The sequence below is a fragment of the Armigeres subalbatus genome, chromosome 1 (assembly GCF_024139115.2).
Source record: "Armigeres subalbatus isolate Guangzhou_Male chromosome 1, GZ_Asu_2, whole genome shotgun sequence".
NCBI classification, from domain to species: Eukaryota; Metazoa; Arthropoda; class Insecta; order Diptera; family Culicidae; genus Armigeres; species Armigeres subalbatus.
In genome coordinates, this window is record NC_085139.1 from 190950717 (window position 1) to 190972334 (window position 21618).

The following is a 21618-nucleotide window of genomic DNA, read 5'->3' on the forward strand; positions in this document are numbered from 1 at the left end:
TCCCGTATTCTGTTCAACAGATTGAGACCGCTTCCGATCGATATTAGAAGAGGAAGATTGGTTATTCCATGATCAAAAACCTTCATCCCTCCGCAAAAATCCGGTTTCTGGAGTTGTTTAAACAGGCATGGTCTGATCAAATCTTTCCGGACGATTGGCGGAAAAGCCTCGTTGTACTCATTCCCAACAACATTTCTTCCGGACTCGTCACAAAGTACCGGCCTACTTCACTGGCCTCTTGTGTCTTCCAGGTCCTCAGGTAAATGATTCTGGGATAATGCACGTGGACATTCCTGGGAGAACATGGACTCCAACATTCGAAAACAAATTATGTTTTCAATTAGATGTCGATATCGAAATATGTTTTCTATTTGCCCTCAATATAATGTCATGCTTTGCTCGGGTAGTCAGTTTGGAACGGCGGTGAACTCTAATTGATCGGAGAGTTTCGTGGAGTCCAAGGTACGTATGGTTTCCTGCCATGATGCGTCTTCGAAATTCTCTGCTGGTATCGTTATTAGAGATAGTTTCCTTCAGCCATCTCGATTTCGTCGATTTCGTAGCCACCGATACAAACTCGTGATGGGTGGCTTACATTGTTCTCAAATACTTACATTTAATCAATTTGAATGATATCTGTTAAAAATGCATGTATACAAGATTTGCTGCAATTCACTGCAACGCCTCACGTTTATGAAATGTAGCCTTAGTCAATTAGACAGTCAATGGTGGTGGTCATTTTTAGTTCTTCGCGGAGAAAATATTTTCTACTGATTTGCTACTTCGGTCTGAACAATAATGCCGGTCGGTGCGCGATGATGATTACTTATTATGATGGCCATCGGAAAATTTGAATCCATTCATGGTACACAGAGTGCACTCTGTAAATGGAGGGTTTAAATTAATCTTTCAGAAACAACAACGACAACGTTTGGTGCCTTGGGAAGCGGCTCGTCCGGACCGGACGGCGACGACGGGCGCGCTTCGGCTGTGCAACAGAACAGAAGCGGAAAATGAAAATTCTCCGGATTTGTTTATGTACAAATTATCGCGTTGTCTTTAGCTTGAATTATAAAGTGGAATAGTCGGAAGCCGCTCTTGAAAGAGCTGGAAGAAAGCGAAGCACTTTGTACGCTCTGATGATTATAGTCTTTATCCATCTAGCGAAAGAAAAAACGGGATAGCTACCCAGATGAAACCGTTGATGGAAAACAGCTTCATCACTTGAATTGAAAATGGCAAAAAGTGCACCATGGAGAAACGGGGTCAGTTTGGTTCGTTTGGATGGAGATGCCATTCTGGTCGAAATGGAAAAAGTTTAATTGAATGTTCGTAATTTCAACTTCTCCTACTGGTAGCGTCTTCTGCATCCTCTAGTTTGATAGTTTTCCCTGGCGAATGTAAGAAGGTATGCTAATGTTTCATAAAGAGTCAACGCAATTTGTCACTTATCCACAAGGGCTTTGTTTGTCAAAGTTTCATTCGTCATAATAATACTGTTTATTTAGTCGAAGTAGTATTCTCGGTAGGTAACCCAAATGTATGGTAACTAAGTCAACGCACGTAAGATATTCTTAATGAAATTGTTTTGTTTATTAACGTAGTATAAATTATAAAACAACAAACATGATGATTTGATCATTCTATACTTGAGTAATTTGTTTGAGAGAAACTGCATAATGCTTACATCCATTTTACACAATTCCGAGAAAACAACAAAAAACTGTTTTTGAACAAATTTGCACTGAATCTTACGGTTTTTCGATACATATCAATAGTATTCGACAAAACTCAACAGCTTGAGGCACTTTCAGTTCGAAAACTACAAGAAGTACTCCATAATTGCTCTTTAAAGTGCGTATACATACAGTGAACTCTCCCTAACTCGATATTATGTACCTCGAATCTAGCATACTGTTCCTCTGTACCTTGAATCTAGCATACTACATTGCCTCCGTAAGTCGATATCTCCTTTACTCGATACTCTTTAAGTCGAAGTAATTTTCTAATGCATATTAACCTCGCTAGCTCGATGTTGTTACAAGCAGATGTTGTCGATACAGTTACATTCACGATATAGTTAGAAGTTAGAAGTGAAAAATGATAAACGAGAAGTAAGAAATAATCAGTTAGAAGTGAGAAATGAGAAGTGAGAAATTCGAAGTGAGAAATGAGAAGTGAGAAGTGCGAAGTAAGAAGCGAAACGAGAGTAGTGGGAAGTGAAAAATTTGAAGTGCGAAGTGAATAGTGAGAAATGAAAAGTAATAAGTGAAAAATGAAAAGTGGTACCTAAGTGAAAAGTTAGATGTGAAAATTGATAAGTGAGAAATGAGATCTTATAAATGAGATATAAGAAGCAATAACTGAGAAGTGAGAAGTGAAAAGTGGAAAATGAGATATGAGAAATAAATAGAGAGAAGTAGTGAAAAACTCGAAGGGTGAAATGGAAAGTGAGAAGTGCGAAGTAAGAAATGAGAAGTGCAAACTGAGAAGTGAGTAGTGGGAAGTGAGAAAGGAGAAGTTAGAAGTGAGAAATTCGTAGTGATATGTAAATAAGTGAGATGTAAATAAGTGAGAAGTGAAAAGTGAAAAATAAGAAGTGAGAAGTAAATATAAAAAAGTGAGAAGTGAAAAATTAAAAGTGTGAAATTCAAAGTGTGAAATTCAAAGTATGAAGTGAAAAGTAAGAAGTCACAAGTGAGAAATGAGAAGTGAGAAGTGTAGTAAAACGTGAGAAGTGAGTAGTAGGAAGTGAGAAATGAGAAGAAGTAAGAAGAGAGAAGTGAGAAGTTAAAAGTGAGGAATTCGAAGTGCGAAATAGTAGTGAGGAGTGAAAAATGAAAAGTCAGAAGTTGAAAGTGATAAATGAGGAATGAAAAATTAGAAGAAAGATAAGAGAAGTTGTGAGTAAGAAGTGAGAAGTGATAAGTGAAAAATTAAAAGTGAATAGAGAGAAGTGAGAAGTAAAAATTTAAAAGTGATAAGCGAGGTATTTGGATTGTGAAGTGAAAAGTGAGAATTTAGAAATGAGAAGTGCGAAGTAAAAGTAAGAAGTGAGTAGTGAGAAGTGAGAAATTAGAGGTGAGAAGTGAGGAAATTGAAATGCGGAGTAGTAATGGGAAGTGAAAAGTTAGAAGTTAGAAGTGATAAGTGAGAAATGGAAAGTCAGAAGTGAGAAGTGAGATATAAGAGGTTATAAATGAGAAGAAAGGAGTAAAAACTCACTCATTGTGCGAAGTGAGAAATTAATAGTGAAAAGTGGGATGTGTGGAGTGAGAGGTGGGAAGTGGGAAGCGGGAGGTGAGAAGCGAGATGTGCGAAAAGAGAAGTAAGAAGTAAGTAGTGTGAAGTGAGAAATAAAGAGTGAGAAGTTGTCTGTGAGAAGTAGGAAGTAAGTAAGAAGAAATAAGAAGAACTACTTTCTCTTTCTTGTTTTATTTTTTTCTTTTTCCTTCTTCTTTCTGTCTTATATCTCTCCACTCACTTCTCAATCCTTGCTTCTGTTTATGCCACTATCACATCCTGCTTCTCACTTCGCAACTATTACTTCTCACTTTTCATCAATAATTTATCACTTCTCATTTCTCACTTTCCACTGCTCACATGTTACTGCACACATCTCACAACTCAATACTCACTTCCGTACTCGCTTCTCACTACTCTGTATTTATTTCGAACATCTCATTTCTCACTTCTCCGTTTTCGCTAGTCACTATGCACTTGGAAAAATTTCATTTCTCACTTCACTTAATAAGGAAACAAATTTTAACTACTCGGCCAAATGGTATTCGGTCAAATATTAATGTGTTCCCTATCTCGATACCTCCCTAACTCGATGGTCTCTTCAATATCGAGTAAGGGAGAGTTCACTGTATGTAGTTTCTCAAACAAACGAAAAAAAAATCATACATTTCCGAACATTTTTTTCTTTCCAGAATACGTGTTTTTGGACGAGGATTCAGAATATAGTAAAATCTCATTTAGCCAAAAATATTACATATGCAGTTTCTCTAACAAACGGTTCACTTGTGTTAGGCAGCTTGATGGTTTTATCTCATTTCAAAACTACGTGATGAATTAATAGCCAATAAAAATAACGATAATATAGAAAGAAAAAACATTTTAAGACTTATCTATAAAACTCTAAACTAAAGCTTGATATATTCCATTTGTTTTCTTGGTGAATAATGGAGATTTGTAGATCATATTTTAGGATATTCTTTGTCTGCCAGGAGGTTATTTATTGTTTTTATTAAGGGGACTTTTAGCCCTAAGATGGCTCGTCTCCGCTCCCAGGAGGTGTAATGGATATAAATAAATGCATATCAAAGTTTTGAGTACCGAACAGAGCTTCCAAGCAGCTGTTGATCTCGAGTCCTGAAGTCAATGACAATTTGGATAACCTAGAATATTTCAAAACTATATTACGATATTCGTTGACCTCCCAGGAGGAGTAATGGATATAATTGAATGCATATTGAAGCTTTGAGTTCTGAAAAACGATTTTCTTGCAGCTACGGATCTCAAGTCCCGAACTCAAGGATAGTTTGGATGACGCAGAAATCCCAAAACGATCTTACGATATCTGTTGACCCAGGAGGAGTAATGGATATAATTGAATGCATATCGAAGCTTTGAAAAGAGCAGCTATAGATCTCGAGTTCCGAGCGCAAGGACAGTTTGGACGACCCAGAGTATTTTAAAACTATCTTACGATGTCTGCTGGCCGTACAGGACATGTAATGGATATAATTAAATGCATATTGAAGCTTGGAGTACTGAAAAAAGATTTTACGCAACTGTAGATCTCAAGTTCCGAGCTCAAGGACATTTTGGATTACCCAGAATATCTCAAAACTATCTTACGATATCCGTTGACCTGTCAGGAGATGTAATGGATATAATTGAATGCATATTGAAGCTTTGAGTACTGAAAAACGACGTTCTTGCAGCTGTAGATCTCAAGTTCCGAACTCAAGGATTGGATAACGGAGAATATCCCAAAACGATCTTACGAAATCTGTTGACCTCCCAGGAGATGTAATGGATATAATTGAATGCATATCAAAGTACCGAAAAGTACAGAAAATCCCAACTTAATTCACCGAGTAGTGATACTGCCTTTCTCGCATTTAGCCAAGACACAACCTTATATGGTGCTAATAAGGTTCGGTGTACCATTTTTTCAATAACTTTTAAACGCAACGGTCGATCGAATTCAACAGTGATCAACAAGCATACACGCATACAGTGGATAAAGAAGGGATAAAGTAGATAAAGAAGGCTGAGATACAAGTTATGGGAAGGAAGTAGTCGATAGTTCACACGAGGGATTCGTAATCGCCAAAATCAGTGGTATCTTTGTATGTAGTTGCTACGCACCACCCAGGTGGCCTTTAGAGCGGTTTAATAAGATGCTGGATGTGCTCATCGACACGCTAATCGGCGTCCAGTAGTTAACGCAGGAGATTTTAATGCCTGGGCAGTAGAGCGTGGCAGTAGGCTAACCAACGAAAGTTTGGCTTCAGTTTGCTGCAGGCTGTAGCAAAGCTACACAGTACAAAAATGTTACAGCATATATGATGTAACAAAAAGGCTCAGTTCGATTCGACTCATTTTTCCATCACTTTTTTTAAAAATTACACGTCGTCGTTACTATGGAGCTTGTATTCAATATTGCATACAATAAAAAGTTTGGATGTAAAATAAGAGGCCATTGAACACAAAAATAAGCGTTTAGATATTTCCATGGCGTGTAATTTTCAGAATTTTTAACTGTGTAGAAGTTAAACTGTGTAAGGAAGGCTACGGCTGCACATTCCGTCGGGAATCTATAATCGATATAACGTTATGTAGCTTGTGTCTGATGGGAGACATGAACTGGAGAGTTAGCAAGATTTACACTCACAGTGATCACAAGGCCATCCAGTACAGCGTCGGCCAGAGAAATCGTTGGTCGATACATAGGATGACATCTTGCGCGAGGATGTGGAAACCGAAGCACTTTGACAAGGACCTCCTATTCGAATCACTTCGGGCGGCAAGTGGTAATTTAAACCTAAATGCAGATCAGTTAACAGAAACTGTAGCGAGGGCATGTGATGCATCAATGTCGAGAAGATTGGAACCACACAATAGGCGACGCCCGGCTTACTGGTGGAACGAGTCACTCAGGGATCTTCGTTCTGCTTGTCTAAGGGCAAGAAGACGCGTTACGAGATCGCAAACAGAAGAGGATAGAAAACAGAATAAGGTGGCATTTTGTGCAGCTAGGTCAGCATTGAGTCGCGAGATCAAGTTGAGCAGACTGAAGTGCTACACAGAGTAACAATTATTGTGCCGCGAAGCCGATGCCAATCCGTGGGGCTGTGCTTATCGGACGATAATGGCAAAGACCAAAGGACCAACGACGCCAGTTGAAATGTGCCCGGAGAGGCTAAAGTCAATCGTGGAGGGTCTTTTCCCGCATCACAGCCCAACGCTGTGGCCATTGACTCTATACGACGATGAAGACGACACTGTTGACACTCAGGTCTCCAGCGAAGAGCTTGAACTTGGTCCGGACGGAATTCCCAACGTGGCATTGAGGACTGCTCTGGGGAGGACTGGCGTTCCCGGACATGTTTAGGGTGGTAATGCAAAAATGCATGCAAGAAGGCAATTTTCTTACAGGCCCATTTCCTTGTTAGACACCCACGGAAAACTCTTGGAAAATTCTAAACAGGCTATCAAAGTACACAGAAGGCGAACGTGGTCTATCTAATATGCAGTTCGGATTTCGGAAGGGTATATCGACGGTGGTTGTAATCCGGGCCGTCATTTAGAGGACCGAGACGACCTCTACGCAAAAAAGGAGAAATGGTCGGTACTGTGCTGTCGTAATAATCGATGTTGAAAACGCGTTCAACAGCGCTACCTGGAAGGCTATAAGGTACACTGGGGGAAGTGGAAAAGGAAAAATCGATAGTGCATGTTTGAGTTGGTGTAAAACCAGTTTAAATGATTTAAATGCGTTCAATCAAAATGGGCTATCAAAAACAGTTAATTTTGCACCAACTGTGTGGTAATTCATACCACTTTGGTCGCTTGAAGTTTATGGAAATAGATTTTAAAATTAGGAGTTGTTTTTCCACTTTTCCTAGTGGGATGGGGTAAGTGGAAAACCCATGTTACCTTGACCTTCAATAGTGATAAGTAGTTACATATAACTCAAATCAGTACGATAATTGTTCTGAGTATCTTTTGTGGAATAATTTCATTACCTTACAGAATAGATTCTCAAGGAATTCTCGTAATAGCTAGGGGAGGGCTGGTTTTGCCTTCTCGAATACTAAGTGTACGTAAAGTCTATATGTTCGCCCCAAAGATGGACTTTTTAAAGGAAAAATGGGACTTACAGGATTATAAACTAATCAACTTAGTTTAACGAATTGAGATGATGTCTGTATGTGCGTACTTGTATGTATGTGTGTGCGCAAAGCACGTACAAAATTATCAGCTATTCTTAATTTCTTGTCCTTAACCAATTCGTTCGCAAAAAAATTGCATTTAACGACGAAACTTGTTATGAATAAAAATTAATGTAAATTATACAATATATTTACCTATCAGTGCTATTTTTAACTTTCTTATACATTATTTTTATTTGTAAAACATGTGAAAGGCATCAATGGATTAATCAGCCATTTTCTCATTTATATTAGTCCAATGACCACTGGAATCACAATGATATCATAGAAGGAACATATTAAGATTCACAGCTATCGAAATAAGCCCTGGAGGGTAGAAAAAAATTGCGTTATTAGACCATTATCCACTTCCCCCGCAGTGTTTGATACCTGGGGTAAGTGTAAAATCTTTGAATTATTTGCTTTCTTGGTACAAACCACTACCAGTTGAATGGGATTAGTTTAATTGTATTGTAACGGTCACCTGTGATATAAATTCACTTGAAAAAAGGATTGGTGGAATTGGTGCAAATAAGAATTGATTTTATGAATGCAAAAATCTACTTTTCGCGAAACCTAAAATTACAGTTCCAGCGTTAACAGCGTTAGTGTATGTATTATACAAATTTCAACATAGTATTAGTGTGAGCATCAAAGTATATTCTTGCACAATGTTATGATGTGGTAAAAACTGTAAAGTATGTACAATTCCAATTTTTCGAGTCGCTTTTTACACTTACCCCCTTTTTCCACTTCCCCCAGTGTACCTTACCCGTAGCACTGCATAGTATGCGTGTTTCGGCGTACTTATGCAGGATTTTGAAGAGCTATTTCGAGAGTCGTGTCCCGACTTACGAAACAAACATCGGGTCGATCAGGGTTACGTCAGAAGTGCCACAAGGTTCTATAATCATCATCAATCCTGAGGTACGGTGTCCCCGCCTGGGGAATTGCGCTAAAAACCAAGCGTAAACAGGCAAAGCTAGAAAGCGTTTATCGGCTCATGGCTATGAGAGTCGCTAGCGCCTAGACGACTATATCGTCGGAGGCAGTAGGTGTGATCGCCGGAATGATCCCCATCGGTATAATGCTGGCTGAGGATATTGAGGGCTACCAAAGATAGGACATTAGAGGTGTGTGGAAAGTAGTGAGAATAGGATCAATGGCTAAATGGCAACATGAGAGGGATAACTCGCACAAGGGAAGCTGCACCCACCACCTCATTCCAAATTTGACGAGTTGGGTAAACAGAAAGCACGGCGAAATAGACCTTCATCTGACGCAGTTCCTGTCGGGACGCGGAAGTATTTACATCGCTTTGGTCACACACGTTCAACATGCTGTCCGGAGTGCGTGGATGCGGAGGAAACACCTGAACACGTCCTATTAGAATGCCCCAGGTTCGAGACCATACGAAGAGAGATACCAGCTCTGAAGGCAGAGAACATAGTCGGTAAGATGTGTCGCGATGAAGCCACTTGGAATGTCGTCAAAAATTTAGAATCGCACATTCTTACGGAGTCGCAAAGAACTTGGAGACGGGAACAGCGGACGAATTGACAGCGACAGCGACCACTCAGAGATAGGGAGAGAGTGACACAATCGGTAACTGGGGAGGCTCCATCGTCGGGGAACTTCTTGTCGGAGTAGGATAGATCCGCTGCCGGGGACTATTCGAGTAGTCCGCGATCAAGCTGGGGCTTAATGGCTCAAGGTTATTGAATATCAGTCTCAGAATAACTTTCGCCGTCGGGGAGGTGCGTCGGTGTAAGCTAGATTCACCACCGGGGACTAAACCAAGTAGACCGTGTCGCGTAAGAGTAGCGGATTCGGGTCGCCGGGGCGCCATTGAACCGGTCGTTATGCCCCAGCCGGAATCTCTGGACAGACTTCGGCACTCGACCGGTCACTCGCTGAAGTGAGAAATGACTGAAGCTTGGAGAAGATAATAGACGTTAAGAGTAGTTCAGGCTACGCACCAGCCTTCCACGGAAGCGGGTTGTCGGTTTCGAGGGAAATTCCTTCGCCGGGGAGCTCCCTGTCGGAGTAGGATAGATCCGCCGCCGGGATCATCTTAGTAGTTCGCGACCGCACTGGGATCTAAATGGCTCATTGTAAAAATTGGTGCTGAATAGCACGAGAATGTAGTTAAAAGACTATGATTAGTCCTATATCATGCTGGGAGCTGAATAGCTCATAGACAAGGGAGAACGGATCCGGGGGATCACCGCCAAAAATTTTTCGTCGGTGTAGGCCATATTCACCGCCGGGGACTAGGCCGAGTAGATTGCGACGCGTTGAAGGGCCAGTTTCGGGTCGTCGAGGCACCATTGAACCGGACGTTATGCTCCACCCGGAATCTTTGGACCGACTTTGGCACTCGCCCGGTAACCCGTTGACGTGAGAAAGTGCATAGGACTTGCTGACCAGGTGTAATAGTAGTGTTGATATCGAAATAGCCTTCCACGGGTCGTCGATAACGGGAGAGCTTCCGCCGCCGGAGAATTCCCCGTCGGAGTAGAATAGACTCATCGCCGGTCACTATCTGAATATGGTGCGACCACGTTGAGAGCAAAATGGCTCGAAAAGGAGATGGTGCTGAATGGCACGAGGAAAAGGTAAAGAGCTTAAGGGCTCAAGGCTTTGGTGTGCTTACTGTCACAAACCAGGGAGCCGAAGGGCTCAGAAGTAAATAGAACATCAAAGAGAGGCGCCGCGAAACGTGCCGTTTTTACTGCCTATCCCCCAGAAGCAATACTGGAAGGTATTCCCGAAGGGGGGTTCAGGGTATTAGGAGAGAGGATAACTCAAGTAACCTTCTGTTACTTGAGTAGGTTTTATGGGTAGGTCTTCTGTCAACCCCACTCCCTGAGTGATAATTTCAGGTGTCTGTTTGCAGATTTGCCTTCATCCATCTATATATAAAAACACACATACATACACACGAACAGCGGGGCAGCAGGGACTATGTCCAAGGACTTTATGACGTCCGGCTCCCCACGGTCTCTGCGAGTTAGGAGGCCTGCCTAGGACGTGGTGAGGTTTTGGGTGCCAATTGGCTTGCTAGGATAGTACGTGTGCTGCTTTAGCAAAGAGGGAATGATCTGCTTGTAATGAGGCAGACGTGTCATAGTGCGCCACTTTTGTCACCTCGAAGCACGGCAGAAGTTTGAGTGTGGACAGCGCATGCTAATGAAGAAGTGTCGTGGCGTAGTATCGTTGATTTGTCCCTACATACCGCTATTGACACCTCGAGGCATGCTAGTGGAGTATTAGGGTGAGCACCCAAATAAGACTCACATGGGGCGAGTGACATTTGGAGAAGCTACCTCAGCGGCAGGGTGGTAGTGGTTTAAATCCACACACCCACAGTGAGGCACATGTGATGCACGGGGAGTGCCCCTACTTCGGTAGGGTAGCGCGTGGTAACAGCTGGCATGGCTGAAGCTTGTGTATAGACTACACATGCTGAGGTAGGAATGTCTTAGTGTAGTATCTGTTGGCCCAGTAAGTTATCGCTGTTGACTTCTCGAGACATGGTGGTGAAGTGTTAGAATGAGCATCCAAGTAAGTCTCAAATAGTGTGAGTGCCTGTTTGAATGAGTCATTAAGTACAGCCTATCTTCCAGAAGTAATGCTGCAAAGCTGTCCCGGAGGGAAATTAGGGTTGAAGCCCAAGGAGGGTTTAGTGTGTGAGAGTCCCACACTCCAGCCCAAATAACATTTTTAGTTTTATAACGCTCTTGAAGACCATCATTTACTCTACAAGAGTGCCTTAAAACTATTGGGAAACCAAAATGTTACTGGGGCAGTACTTCCATGTGGTAGCTTAGCAACTACCACGCGTGTGCTGGGTCAGTACATAATGCATTACTCCTTGTAAAAGAAAAAAAAACACATACGCACATACATACACACTAGACCTCTTCATGTTTTCAAAAAATATCAAAAATTCAACCGGCCAGAATCACAATTCTTATGCTAAAATAAGTCTCCTGTCAAATTTTCAGCTAATTCGGATAAAATTCCGAGGTGGCTCAAGTCGATAGTGTTTTTGGGCTATTTTCAGTTTTGGAAAAAATCTAACAAGAGATATAAACGTCGAAAACTATCGCAACAACCTCTATACGGAAGCTTTTGGTGTGCTCTACAAGTCTTGTAAACATTGCGATTCGTTCCGTTCACGTTTTGTCCATGTTAAAGCGATTTTCAAGCTTTTAAGTGCATAAAAATACTGTTTCCCCCAAACGTCGTTGTTCTACAAAATTCTTGAATTTATGACAAATGATTGCTTATTTATTATATTATTATTCCTCTTTTTTCCCTGCAAATTTGAGTAATATTATTGCCAATGTGCGATTTACCGTTAAATTCTTAAAAATCAGAAGCTGAACATTTGTCGTAAATTTGCACGTTAGGTTTTCTTCAAACAAGTTGTTCGAACAAAACATAAATCAAATCATATGATATTTGATGCTTACAACAAAAGACTTCCAAATTTTGTTAATTTCACCATATGTCTGTATGCTTTTAACATCGAGTGCATCGTAGTAATAAGTGAAATCGAAGCTTCATTGTTCGAACAACTTGTTTGAAGAAATCTCAGCGTGCAAATTTATGACAAATAATTAGCTTCTGATTTTTAAGAATTTAAAGGTAAATCACACATGGGCAATTATATAACTCAAATTTCCAGGGAAAAAAGAGGAATAATAATATAACAATTTAACAATTTAAATCATTTGTCATAAATTCAAGAATTTTGTAGAACAACGACGTTTGGGGGAAACAGTATTTTTATGCACTTGTTGGTTGTTGTTGCGATAGCTTTCGACGTTTATATCTCTTGTTAGATTTTTTCCAAAACTGAAAATAGCCCAAAAACACTAAATCGACTTGAGCCACCTCGAAATTTTCTCCGAATTAGCTGAAAATTTGACAGAAGACTAATTTTAGCATAAGCATTGTGATTCTGGGCTGGCCGGTTGAATTTTTGATATTTTTGAAAAACATGAAGAGGTCTAATACACACGGACAGACACGACAAAGGCAAAACGTGTTCAAATGATTTAGTATATTTTGTATGAATTATCAAAGATCTTATTTTTAAACATAATCCGGATAATTAAACAATTTTTCGTTAAATGGCTTATGTGTCCAGTACTGGGGGATCTCTCCCTTATCTTTTTATTTAAACTTTGCTGTGTCGCAGCATGCGTAGAATAAAAATATGACAGCTGTTCGTAGTTTCAGTATTGAAAGTGGTGCCTTTGAAAACGCGAGGTGGAACAACATTGAATTCCGAAAAGTTCGTCCTTAAGCAATGCTCAAGATTCTCCAACGCAGTCAATGTTTGAGATAGATATTAGACTAAAAGGAGGAGATCCAAAAAGTCGAAATTTAAATTAGCATAATTTTGCGAAATTGATACGATTGTCTCACTTACTATACTGGTGCAAAAGGTCGACTTGAATGATCCCCGCCCTAGGCGATATCTAGTTATTGCCGTTACTTGTTGCCAAGTTAGATTTAGGGCAATTTATTTCATGGGGCATGCACCGCCAAGAGCTTCTGGATCTGCCGCTGCAGCGATGTCCAGCTGGGAGCCAATCTAATGCTTGTTTAAAGATTTTGTTTCCGGCTCAAACGCAATAAAAAATGGCTACGCTTAGTCACGCCGCCGCCGGCAAAAATGGCTTTTGGCGTGACGCCGAAAACGTCTTCACCACCGACCAAAATTATTACTAACGCCGCCGTCGCCGACGTTTTCGGACCGTGATTTTTTTAAATATGTCATATTCTTTTGCTCGGGTACGTTCCCACTTCAGAACGTCAACACTTGCTTCTCCTTTGTTTCAAATACTTCAACCAAAATTTCCCATGCGAAAAATGATGCAAAAACGCACTCAACATGCAGCAGAGGCCAAGCCCTCGCACAGCACAAACATATTTGCTTCGAAGCGGAAACAATGTGTCTTGCAGCCAACTCTCTTGGACAGAAATCGTTGTTCTTTGTACGACCGTTTCAACCACCCAACCGACCAAGAAACTGTTCGATAAGTTGAAGAGAAGCCACCTCCTTCGTTGCCAAACAACGCCCCGCCCCCCACCATTGCCATCGATGCATTTCCCTATCCCTAAATAAACCATCGTGGGAAAAGGGAATCGGAGTTCTTTGTCAGGTAGGTAGGCACTTCCACCGGATCGGAAAACTTGGCACAGTTCCAATCGAATTGTCAGCCGGGCGTAAAGATGCAATTTATGATGTGAAATTGATTTTCTTCCCACTCCTCGACGAAGGACAAGCATGGAAAACAAGTCAGCCTGGTTAGTGCATCTTGTTGGTTGTTGCAGATGTGAGGTCGGTTTGTGTTCGGAAGCTTGTCTTCGAGATGTTGTCATGCAGCGGAAAAGACTTCCATGGGGTGGTACCTATGTCTATTCGTAAGGACCGTGGAAACTTCTGTCAGATGGTTGACGAGGGAACGACAGGTGGTGTCCCTTATTTAGCCTGAGAAAGCAGATGTCAAAGACAAGCAAACTGTTTGCAGTAGCATGGCATTGATCACTGGACAAATATGCACAGAGTGGAACTTTTTAGCTAACTGCCAACCAGTTTCAAAAATAGGGTTACTAAGCAATACCCAATCATTTATTTAGATGTTGAATAATTTTATCAGTTGCAACTTTTGCACAGTTGTCCAATTTGGAGTCGTCATGCTAGTTGTTACATTTACCTTAGAATATTTTCTGGTCACTGTATTTCCCTACGAAGTACCACCAAACAATATGTCACCCAACCGGTGGCACTGCCGGTTTGGTCCGGCGGTGCAGTTGTTATCCCGGGACCCGCCGACAGCACTAGATGAACGATAATTTACATAATATTGTTGTAGGAACTGATTCATGTGTGAAGAAGATGTTCTGGCCAGCAACCATGCACCGTCCGTTGTAACTATACTAACCTGACTCCGCGCTGGTCCCAAGACCAGTACAATAACGAAGGGGCATTGCTGTTGTCGCCATCATCAGCTTCCATCGTCACCATTGTGGCTGAGGCCGTCCCCACAAGCCGTTTGTTATCGCACTTTATAGCAAACAGGCAGGCCGGCAGTATTCTCCTCTGCATAGCGTTTACCTCCCACACGGGTTTGGCTGATGTGGCCATTTGTTCAACGAACAAAAACAACCTTTAAGCTTTCGGTTCGAAACTTGGGCAAACTTTTCGGCCATAGCTCATTGGCAGGAGGAGCTAGCATTGGAGAAGCGCAGTTCGTAAGACCTCGCAGGAAACAGGTAGAGGACATAAATTTCGATTCTTCAGTCGGCAGAAAACTTCGCTCGTAGCTTTCTTCTGGAAACGTTTTCTGCCATTTTTGGCACCATTTCTTCGGGGTAGTAGTTTGCAGTGCTTTGCACACGTGTATGAATGTGACACTAGTTAGCCCCACCTACGGGAAGGGGGTGAACCAAAGTGATAAACGGAATGGAAAGTTCGCCTTGGCAAACTGAGCTTGAAATGCGACTCTATTCAAACAGTCATAAGCTTTTGGGAAAACGACTGGCGTTTTGCGACATGAATATTCATCTTTCGTTGAAACTTGTCAGCGCACCCTTGGAGGGAGAACCCTTTTGTTGGTTCTCACAATTGCAGCTTGTCTTGAACATGTCTGAGCTTTTTACCATATTCCTGGCAAAAGTACAAGCCATGTTCGTTTGACTATCGCGCGAAACTGAACTACGGAGTGTATCCCATTCCAGTTTTTTTCGTACCTCATTTCAACACGAAATTCAAGAATGTGAAGGGATTTTAAAAGTATCTGAAAGGATCTTCCCTAACCAACCAATATAGCAACTCGACAACGCTGCCGGTGACGTCGTTGCTTTTAAAATTGTTGTGGTTTTGAAGTGGAATTCGTTCGAAGCGATATCTGCTTCGAAAGCGGGTGACTACAAATACAGTTTCAATTGCATTGTAGACGCTGGGATCTCTCAAAGACAAGAAAACACGCGAAACTTTCAAATACCAACCATAATCATAATCGTAATAGTTTTCAGTGGCATGGTCGGGTCGAAATGGCACTGTGTGCTTGCTTCTGCCCCTGGCTGGAAGCTACCAATGCTCTGGGTGTTTACTGACGGTGCAGCGGGACTGTTTGGATTAGATGTTTCCAGTGGTTAAGATTATGCATAGACTGCCGTCGTTGTGCACAGTGCGGTAAACCTTCACAGTTCGAAAGGGTAAATGCTTCTGAGCAACTTTGATACCACTGCACAAAAGCATGTGTAAACTTAAGTGCACGAGAGGGTTGCTCTGCAGAAAGCTTTGGGAATTTGTTTTCCATCTGTGCTGGTGTCATGCTACTTTTGGTTGCTGTTGGTATCGTTGGTAAACTCATGAACTGCTTAAACAACAAAATTCAACAAGGTTAGAACAAACAAACAATAGAATAGCTTATGGAATATTTGTGGATCATATCTTTAATTTTTACTACATATTTGACTGACGCAAAATACGATTTTTTTTCTTATAATCCCTTATATTTTGGATCGATATTTTGCGTTCGATTTATCGGACATATCGATATTTTCGCTTTCGATATCGCAATATCAAATTTACAAAGAGAAACACAAAAATTGAAAAAATTCTTTGGAATTTCCACGGGATCCTGTTTGAAGTTTTCACGGAAAATAATTTAGATTATCCACTAGCAATTATTTAGAATTTTGTCGGAAAATTCTTAGGAAGAGGCCCCTGTATTGCTTTATTCGTAGCTATGATATGATTCCACTTATTCAAAAAACCATGAATAATAAAGACGGAACTGTCTATAGAGATAATATATTTCAATTTCCGAGTAAAGAAGTGCCCAGACTTTTGAAGAAGTGCTTTGTATTTGCTATGGCGTTTCTCATTTGGCGTTTGCAACTAATGAATGAATTTACCTTTCCGCTTTGCGAACATCGAATAGTTTCATGAAGTTCAACACGCACATAGTCGTATGAATTGCTCCTCGTAAATCATTCCTTACGTTAATGATGGCGGTGGCAACTCGCGTTATGTTTAAGGCGCACGATTGTTAGGCGAAAATGAGCAGTTTGTTTTTCAATTAGAGTTATATACGCCCATATAGTTTAATGAGTGCTAGTTTACTAATTCGGTGTATTTACTTACTCGATGTGAATCCTGCGCGAACCCGCTTGGGAGATAGTGTTTCTGTACAATATTAGGAGCTAGTAATTGTCTGTAACGAGATGGAGAGAATGCAATGGTGAATTGATTGTGTGGCAATTTTAGTTACAATTGGGAATAACATGTGGAATCAACCATCGAACACAACACACTCGATGAGCAATTACTAAATGATTTGATTATTAATTAAATCTGTTGCCAAAAATAATCCAAATAGAAATACTGTACGTATAGAAAACATAAGTTATATTTTTATATTATTTTCTTTATTTTTATATTATTTTATACGTTCTCGTTCTGTGCAATTGACTAGTTGTGTGTTCGCGGATCGCGGCTTAATTTCGTCGGTTTTACCCTGTTGGGTTCACTTAGTCTATTGAGATCTACACATCTTTTACACTTTTGTACTGCACTGCTTGCTGTATTGGAAGTGTTCGCGCAGTTAGTGGAAAAGTTGAGAAAATTGCCACGGATATTACATCGGTCCTGTGGTGTCAGTTGTGTTTTCCCTTGATTGTACTCTAGGCGCACTTTAATTATTATTATTATTATTTCTCGCTTAACTTTTCAAAAGGACCTAAGTAACATTTTTTCATGAATTAATTTGAATACAGCAATCAATAGCTTTCATGTTGTTCTGTTGATTGCGCTATTCAAATTAATTCAAGAAAAAAATGTTACTTAGGTCTTTTTGAAAAGTTAAGCGAGATTTATTTAATTCATTTGACAGCAGTCTACATGATAACTAGATAACTAATTTTGTGTTCCGGACCTTTCTACTAAAGAGAAAATTCGAACACACGATGTAAGCGGTTCGTGGAATCCGTATGTCTATAAGACCTACTTTTGACCCCGGAACCACAAAGCTCGGTTTCAGAGGAAAACCGGCAGCAAACCCCAGACTGCTGGTCTAGAGCCAACGGCAGTCTTTGGGGTGGGCACTCAAGACCTCTTTAGGATTCCGCAGGGGTGGTGGCGATGAATGCCGTTCAAAATAGTGACTTTAGTGACCAACGATGACGAAAAAGTGACCAAATAGTGACTTTCAATTACAGGAAAAGTGACCAAATAGTGACTTTTGTATGAAGTTTCTAACCGGGTATAGAGCTACACAGTTCGAGCAAATCCTGGAAATATATGTTCAAATCGATGTAACGAACGATGTTCTAATCGATGTAACCAATTGACCTCAGTGTTTAACATCATAAAGCTATGGGTTGATTTAAATTTACACTTTCTGGAATTTAATGGTTCATAATCATACACGTTCTAATCTAAATCTAATCTTATCGAACACAAACGCAGCCAGTAGGAAGAAAGCATCCTGGAAAATCATTAAGTTAGATGATGCCCAATATTTTTTCTTGTCAATTATTGAGGCATACAACGGTGTATGCCCTATAACACAACAGGTATTACCAGTGGTATGACATACGCGTCATGAGACGTCTGTTTTTCTGTAGTTCATATTTTAATGGAAAAAAAAATCGGGCCAACACGGTGAATTGAACCTCGGATCGCAATGTGAAAGCCAATCTCGTTAGCCACTCGAGTATTTCCAGATTTCCACTTCTTTCGAGACTGGAGGGCTGGAGACTGTTGGAGATTGATTTTGCTGACATATCACAGATTTCTCATCGGAAGTTTGATTTGATTTGTTTTGCCAGCCACAGGCTCGCGTATCAAGGTATCCGATAAAATCATGTAAAAGATATACCGTTTTGCCTCATATTCCGAACACTTAAGCACATTTTTCGCATCGAAGGTCTTAGGGTCTGTTCACAAATTACGTAACGCTTTTGGGGGGAGGGGGAGGTCCAACTTGCGCTATACTTTGTTACACCAAAAGGTGGGGCAGTGGGTGAGTACTACCAAATGTTACGCATAACGCGAATTAAAATTTATTTCAAATGTTTTTTAATCACTGATTGAAGTAATCGCTGACATGTCTTGACGATGAATACACATAAACCTATCCTCTTCACTACCACACTTCCCATAATTGTACCATGTTAGTCTTTGTAGTCAGAGCAGGCTATTTTGGTGTATTTTTTCTAATTCTACAAGACAGCGAGTTTTGATCGAAACATTGTTGCTAAATTTCTAAGCATTTTTGTGTCACGATGAATATTCACGATTGCTACAGATTATATTATTTTATAGAACGACCTCGGAAACGACGCTTTTATTGGTATTGTATTTCATGAATAAATCTTCCAAACCAAAGCCAAAGTTATTAGAGGCAACCCAGCTTCAACCACACTCAAAAAAAAAACAGGTGACGTATTTCAATAAAATGACACAAAACCACATGACATAAACAGAATCGTATATTTTTTAATGTCGGATGATTTAAAATTACATGTCACGGAACCTAAACACAGCACCCGTTGCAACGCACCTAACGCACAAGCAGTCGATGACTTGATGCAGTGAAATACTTGTTCAGTGCAAACCGTGGAACCAGTTTTACTTCGATCATCCCTCTTTCAAGAAACGGAGACATCTGTGTGGTAGCATGTTGGGCTCTCACTCAGCGGACTTATGTTTGATTCTCGTTCTAACCCATCAATTTTTTTGTCAATAAAGTTGAGATGTAAAATTAAAGTACTACCTAATTTTACGTCAACAGTGACGCTCGTATATGTCGGTGCCACAGCACCTAAAATTACATGATTATTTTTAGGTGTGCATGTAAACATTCAATTTAACTGATATGTTCAAAAACTATTTGGTCATGATCGAAAATTCTATTTGCGTCTCTACTAGCTCCATTCTTAATATCCTTGATTTTTGATCATGTGCCATTCGTAGGTATTTTAACAGTGTTCAAAAAATACCAAAACCTTTATGTTTCAGAAAAGGAAAAAAATCTGCCTTTAAAATTTTCATAGTTTCGCGTTATACGGGGAAGGGAGGGGGGTACCAAAAATGTTACTTTTTGTTACGAGGGGGAGGGAGGGGGTCAAAAACTCGGATTTTTGGGTTACGTTATTTGTGAGCAGACCCTTATGGCACATGAATTCAAATATTTGTATAAATCAATTGTTTCCATCGGATAGCGCAATTAAAACTGAATGATTTTATTCTGCCAAACTTTGTCTCAAATGCCGAAGACGCATAGTCGTTGTCTCCAATTCCGAACACTGTTTTTAATTCCGAACACCACCTTAAATGCACTAAAATGCAAAATTTCAACGTTATCACATTTTTGGACAATTTTTATGTCCTTAATCTGTACGCCTTACGTAAACACTTTTTTATTTATGCAATAATAACGGAATATTTCAGATAAATCTCTATGTATTGAGTGTTCGGAATATGAGTCTGTTCGGTATTTGAGTCAAAACAGTATTTAATTGAATTTTCAATGATTTGATGATTTACATCAAAGAATCATAAAATTATAAACTGGTACACATTCTGTTACACTCTGGTACTGGTAACATTAAATTTTACATTCAATTATGAATTCGGTTGTGGCTAGTTTTCAGAATATTTTACTGTGTGTCGTACCAAAATTACTTCTAACATAACTTGTTTCACAAATTTTTTTTTTGAGACTTTTATCTTGATGGATCGCAAGGTCGCAAAAAAAGACGATTTTAATGTAGATACTGTCGTCGACGCCCTTGTCGCTTATTATTCTCCCTGACTTTGAGAAACATCAAACATCACTGTCATGTGATGAAACTTAAGCTGTTTACTAGAGGCCTGAATAAGAGAAACGCGGATAGGTATGTGCCGCCAATCGAACCGTCAAAAACAGCAGCCAATCGAGCAGGAGACCTGTCAAGCAGCCAAAATGTCGATTTTATGTCATTTTTCAATAAACAAAATTGAAAGTATTCTACATTAGTTTGCAATAATATATGCAAGTCATTTACAGATTATGGAATGAAATTCCATTGTTTATTGGATTCTATTGTTATGTGATGTGGACACATAAAATAGCAGATTGAGAGATTTTATCAACATAAACCATTTCTTCCTTTTCATGTAAGAAGAAATAAACTACCCAATAGTGAGTTCAATTCACCCAACCTCGAACATCCGTACGGGAAGCCAAAATTGAGTAAATGGGGTCGAAATAGTTTGCCTTTACTCCGATGTTAAAAAAATACCCAACGGAAAATTTATTTCCCCAAATGGAGGTTTATTTCCCTCAATTTCGTGCTCAGGTAATAAAACTCAAAATTGGCTTCCCGTGTTGAACTGACGTGATAGATTGTTTCGCTCTTTTGTTTTTGACAACAGAAGAAAGAGTGGATGAAAGAGAAGAGAAAAAGTAACTCAAAAGTAAGTTTAAAAATACTCAACGCTGGGTACTTTTTTTCTTCCGTGCAGGTAAGTTATGTGATGCGGACAAATAAAATAGCAGATTGTGAGATTTTATCTACATAAACCATTTCAAGACAAAATTTTCAAAACGACTTATCTGCTTTTGTAAACAAAGATTCAAACGACGATTTGACGAATCTGACAGCTCTCCCACGCAAACCAACACCGTCATCAGGTAGCGGAAACCTTCACCTACCTATTGGTGGTGTTGGTTTGCGTGGGAGAGCTATCAGATTCGTCAAATCGTCGTTTGAATATTTGTTTACAAAAGCAGATAAGTCGTTTTGAAAATTTTGTCTTGATTTCTTCCTTTTCATATTTTCAATCCGCGTTTTTCTTATTCAGGCCTCTACTGTTTACTATCTTTGTCACCGGATGGTATTAACGCTCAGCATCAGACATGGCGTAGTTCTGGTTCCAATACTCCTCAATTCAGTTCGAGGTCAGCATTTCGCATTAAAACAAATTTCATTCGTGAAGAAAAAGATCATAGTTCACATGATTCGGAAAAAATCTCATGATTTTCACAACACACTTGGAACTTCTTTGGTGCATATTTCCCAAATTTAATATATTGCTACCAAATTCACATTAAATAAATTTTATTTAGTTATCACAATAAATTTTATTTGGTTG

At 40.0% G+C, this 21618-nt stretch overlaps 1 protein-coding gene across 1 annotated transcript in view; it reads right to left on the reverse strand.

Moving 5' to 3' along the window:
- The window catches only part of LOC134206849 (uncharacterized), a 724314-nt gene that overhangs the window by 447401 nt on the left and 255295 nt on the right, over positions 1-21618 (reverse strand). The window contains exon 6 of the mRNA XM_062682581.1: positions 16624-16693. Within this exon, the coding sequence (XP_062538565.1) occupies positions 16624-16693 (70 nt within the window). The remainder of the gene's footprint in view (positions 1-16623; positions 16694-21618) is intronic.